At 38.3% G+C, this 5322-nt stretch overlaps 1 protein-coding gene across 1 annotated transcript; it reads left to right on the top strand.

Annotated features, from left to right (window-relative positions):
• The first annotated feature begins 519 nt into the window (after window positions 1-519).
• On the top strand, window positions 520-1509 carry LOC113398922 (uncharacterized protein K02A2.6-like). Its single transcript, XM_064220200.1, has one exon. It carries the CDS (start codon window positions 520-522, stop codon window positions 1507-1509), a length of 990 nt encoding a protein of 329 aa, XP_064076270.1.
• The last annotated feature ends 3813 nt before the right edge of the window (window positions 1510-5322 follow it).

Genomic DNA, 5322 nt, shown 5'->3' with positions numbered 1-5322 from the left:
CCCCCCCAGAATTCGGAGGGCAGCCTGGGCATCCCTGCTCAGGTGGTGTACGTCCTGAGCATGGATGCTCAGAGAGGGATTCTCCACCGCAGTTGCTGATGGTACCCTCCTGGGGTAATGAAACCAAATTCTGCACAACCATTATGTTTTGGGGGGGAGGGGGATCGGGCCTCCGGGACTCTCACATACCGGACGAAACGCAGTAGCATAGCTACCACTTTACGCCGATTTTGAGTGAGAGAGTGGTACTTCCCCGGGCGTGCCGGCCCATTCGGCTGCAACCCAAAGGTATGCAGTGTGGCACTACCACTAGGACCATATGACCAAGAAATTTTAAAAGTTAAGGAGGGCATATATAATAATGCATGGGACGACATTGTAAAAAACTACAGTTTATTTAAAGAAGAGCTGTGCTTTTATGAAGGACTTTTATTAAGAGGGACTAGGATAGTCATTCCTACTCAACTACGGAAACAAGTTCTCGCAGCAGCCCACGAGGGCCACCCAGGAATAGTTCTCATGAAAGCTAGATTGAGGACCAAGGTTTGGTGGCCTAGGTATGACAAAGACGCTGAAACTTTAGTGAAGACCTGCAAAGGATGTACGTTAGTATCAGCTCCAAACCCTCCAAACCCTCTTAAGCGACGAGAATTACCGAATGAACCTTGGATAGACATAGCCATCGATTTAATGGGACCTCTTCCAAGTGGAGATTTCATACTCGTCGTTGTGGATTATTTTAGTAGATATAAAGAAATAAACATTACTCGAAAAATCTCCAGTTTAGACGTTATACAAATCCTAAAACAGATATTCAGTCGGTTAGGAAATCCAGCAACTATAACTGCGGATAATGGGAGACAGTTTTGTAGCCAAGAGTTTAAACAGTTCTGTAAAGATAGCAATATAACTCTCTTCAATTCTGTACCCTATTGGCCACAACAAAATAGGGAAGTCGAGCGTCAGAATCGCGATATTTTAAAACGACTGAAGATTAGTCAAGTAGAAAAGAGTAATTTGAAAGAGGCTTTAGAGGAATACTTAACCATGTACAACAGTACACCACATAGCGTAACTGGCAGACCGCCTGCAGAATTATTCTTTAAAAGACAATTCCGTGACAAAATTCCAATGATAAGCGACCTTAGTCGTCGCTTAGAAGACTCTGAAATAAGAGATATGGATAAGCAAAAGAAACAGCTTGGAAAAGAGTATGCAGATGAAAACCGAAAAGCTAAAGAGTGTGATTTAGTACCGGGAGATAAGGTGTATTTAAAAAAATTACATAGAGATAGCAAATTAAGCCTCAATTATAATCCTGTTCCCCATACCGTAGAGAAAAGTATCGGCGGAGATATTGAAGTTCGAAATGATTTAACGGGACAAATATCAAGACGAAATGTAATTCATTTAAAAAGAATTGAGGGACACTGGCGAGTTCTAAATGACAAAGAGAAGGAATTAGAGCATGCAGAAGAAACAAATAATGGAAATAAGGAAGATAATTAGAGTATGGTAACAGATTAAAATAAATATGTATGCGATGGTTGTGAAAATAATAATGAAGTGAATTTATAGCTGATTATTGAATCTAAGTTAACTAAATTAACAAAATTAATATATACGTAGAAGTGCCGAGAATTTTATTATATTAAATTATAATGTTATAGAAATAAATAAAGATTACTGCTATACATTCCGAGTGATTTAATTATTATGGAATACAACTGTACATACAAAGATCAAATATATTAAAATATGGAAGGGATGTAGTATATGTGAATATAGTGTTGTTTGTCTCGAGCGTATACGTCACAAGTACAGGCCGGTAGAAGGGGGTTAGTCGGTGTCAGACCGTTGGACCGGTAGCACGTGGTGGTACGTAGGCGAGCCAAATATCGACGAATGCTACAAATACAAAAAAAAAAAAAAAGGAAATACGTATATTATTTGCTTAACCTAACCTGCCTCACCAGCACGTTAACGAAGTGTTGGAGGGCAGGCTCGGCCAGCTTAGCACTAAACATTTTCAGAATCTTGTTAGGACTCAACCGCACTCTGTTAAGAAGAGATGCAGTTCGTTTTCTTATTATTGCGAAAAAGTCGTCTGTACCCGACTCCACGAACATGGCGGACGCACTACAGAAGCGTTTAAGTCCCAACAAAACTCTGAATCCATTATTATATTGTACTCTTAGAGAGTCAAGTGAACCTATCAGCCACTAGGGGCTGCACTGCTCCCATCAGCAGCTACTGGCTGCGATGCATCGGGAACACCCCGGCACCGCAAAAGGCGTCCCTTTCTACGAAGGGGCGTCCAACCATAAAGGAAAGACCGAGGCGAGGTTTGGTTTTCATAAGAGACGTCTCTGGTTACTTTAGAATGATGTATGCCTGGTTTCTTTTTATGAAAGAGTTGTTATGGCAGATGTGTAAATTAAATAAATGATGACAGGAAGAACGATTTGCAAGGATGAATGCATTAAAAACCTTTTCTTGTTTAGATATCTCAACTAGTGTTGTTTTCAGATGAAGCTGAGGATATTTCAAATGAAACCGTTCCTCAGGCAGTCCTGTCCATGCCCCTGCTAGACGACAATGAAACAGGACCATCAGCTACAAATGAAACTGGTACCAGCGGAACCTCCCGAAATCATTGCGTCGAGGACGACTCAGAGTCAGGAGAGGCCGTATAAGGAGTGACATCCCTACCATAACCAGTCCACCTGTTACAAAGTATAAAACGCGCGCGATTCTAAGACTCTGATTACTTTTTATCTCGCGCTCGTGTTAGGCTGTCGTCTCGCTGTCGGCACGTGAGCTAATTTAGTGTGTCACATTGGGTTTATTGTCATTTAATTAATGTAAATAAGATTATTGCTAAATTTTCCATTTGAATAAATAATTAATAAATTAAGAGTGATTTGTAAGGTAGATTGTTTTTTTTTTTTTAATAAATTACCACCTCTGATTCTTATACTATTATAAGCGGGAAGTGATCAGACCAGTACACATCACTATCTATTCTAACATTTAAAATCGTGTTCCACGCTGTCTGTGTCAGCACATATCCATTTTTTCTCCAGGGAATATTGTTGCAATTCTAACCAGAACGGCTGACCTGGGTGTGCGTTAAAATCGCCTAACATATAAACTGTTTCTACCTCGTTATTTTCTATAATAGCATCTATTTCCCCCAAACAGTTCACAAACTCAACACTTGTCGGGGACGTCCGTCGGCATATATACAGAAAAAACAATAAATGATTTTTCGCCTATCGTTCCCTTGATTGCTGCTAGCCTAACACTACAACAATTTATGACAGAGACCGTGTCAAATAAATTTTTTCGCCATAACAACGCCACCCCACCGTATGGTCTGCCTTTCAGAATATCAACGGTAGTGTCAACTGCTGTTTTACACGTAAAATCAAAACTATCACTTACTGTGCTAAGCAATAGTAAGTCGTGAGCGAGGAGCCAGGTCTCCTGTAGGGTGATAATATCGGCGTATACACTGAAGTCCCGTATTGATTGCAGCGACCTTTTAAAACCATTACAATTATAAGATACCAACGTACGCTTACTTTTGTTATACATTATTAAATTAAATTTAATTCCTTTCTTTTACTAGTCTTTTTTAAAAACAATAAATTTCCTAAAATAAATGCCTTCTGGCCACATTTCATCCTTCAGGAACAATGGAACCCTATAACTATCGACATAAAACATATATGAATCATAGCCTTTGTTCACTTTTGTCACGATTTTTTCTAACGTTACTAACACTTGTGTCTTACGAAAAATATAGTCAATAATGTCCTGCTGCAATGTTTCCTGGCTAATTCTTGAAATATATAACGGTACTTTGACTTAAGCCGCCCTGAACTTCGACTCAGGCCCGTAACTTGCTTTTCCATGATTACTTACAAAACGATTACGATATCTCAATTTCTTTTTGTTCTGAACTAAACTCCATTTTTCTGTCTCCACCTGCTCGCTTTGATTTGACAGTTTAGTCTTTCCAACTGTACTTGACTTGGCTATGGTAATAATAATAATAACTCTTTATTGTACATACACGAGAAAAAAAAAACTTACATTCAATAACACAGTATTAAAAAAAAAAGAAATGTACAACAGGCGGTCTTATCGCTTAAGAGCGATTTCTTCCAGACAACCAGCATGGAGGAGGTAATGTGAAAAAGCGGAAAGCACGTGTACAGCACAGAAGTTAAATACTATATGAAATTATATTTATACACAAATTATTACACTAAACAAGATAAATATACTACATAAATACATATATATCAAAACATATAAAACATACATACCTACACATACATATACAGATATACACGTACCTACATAAGAATACACATATATACATACCTATACAGATATACACGTACATACATAAAAAATAAACATACATACATACATATAGATATAGACAGCATGTCATAAACTTATGTACGAGTACAATCGAATACAAATATGAATAGCTAGTGATAATGTAATTGACAGCAAACTTAAAGTCTTAAATTGTATTCCTTAACTTTATTTTTAAAAGATTCAAGTGATTTCGCATGTCTAATGTGTAACGGAAGGATATTCCACAAGCGTGCTGCTTCAATACAAAAAGACTTGCTGTAATAAATAGTGGAGTGATTGCGAATTTTCAATGTGAGACGTTCACTGGAACGAAGCGATCTATTATGGGAGTCACAGAGAAATTCAAAGTTTTCCTTTAAATACGAAGGGAGAATAGGACTAAATAATATAGAAGAGATAGTATGTGCGTACTCCTGCGAAGACGTATGGGAAGCCACTTGAGCCCTTTACGAAACTCAGAGACGTGGTCATACTTGCGAAGTCCAAATATGAACCGAATACAGAGATTTTGGAGACGCTCAAGTTTATTCAGCTGATCCTCCCTTAAGTCTAGATAGCAAGAATCGGCGTAATCAAGGATAGGATGAAGAAGAGACTGGGCAAGAGCAGCTTTAGTTGGAAAAGGAAGAAAATTACGCAACCTTCTTAGTGAACCGGTTGATGAAAATATTTTCCTGCTAACTTCACATATCTGTGGATCCCACGACAAAAAATTATCAAATGTTATACCCAAGTTCTTGACTGTTTCACTGTAAGGGATAATGAAACCGGCAAAAATGATTTGAGGCACATTCGAGCAATTAATCCGCGAAATAAGCTGTTGACTTCCGATAATTATAGCTTGCGATTTGGAAAGATTAACCTGCAAACCAAACTCTCTGCTCCATCTGTTGATACGTTCGAGGTCTTTATTTATGGTACCTA

This window comes from Vanessa tameamea, chromosome W (genome assembly GCF_037043105.1).
Source record: "Vanessa tameamea isolate UH-Manoa-2023 chromosome W, ilVanTame1 primary haplotype, whole genome shotgun sequence".
NCBI classification, from domain to species: Eukaryota; Metazoa; Arthropoda; class Insecta; order Lepidoptera; family Nymphalidae; genus Vanessa; species Vanessa tameamea.
This window is presented reverse-complemented; position numbering and strand designations above follow the sequence as displayed.

Coding starts and splice junctions, on each gene's coding strand:
- LOC113398922 (XM_064220200.1), top strand. CDS start 520: ATGAAAGCTAGATTGAGGACCAAGGTTTGGTGGCCTAGGTATGACAAA.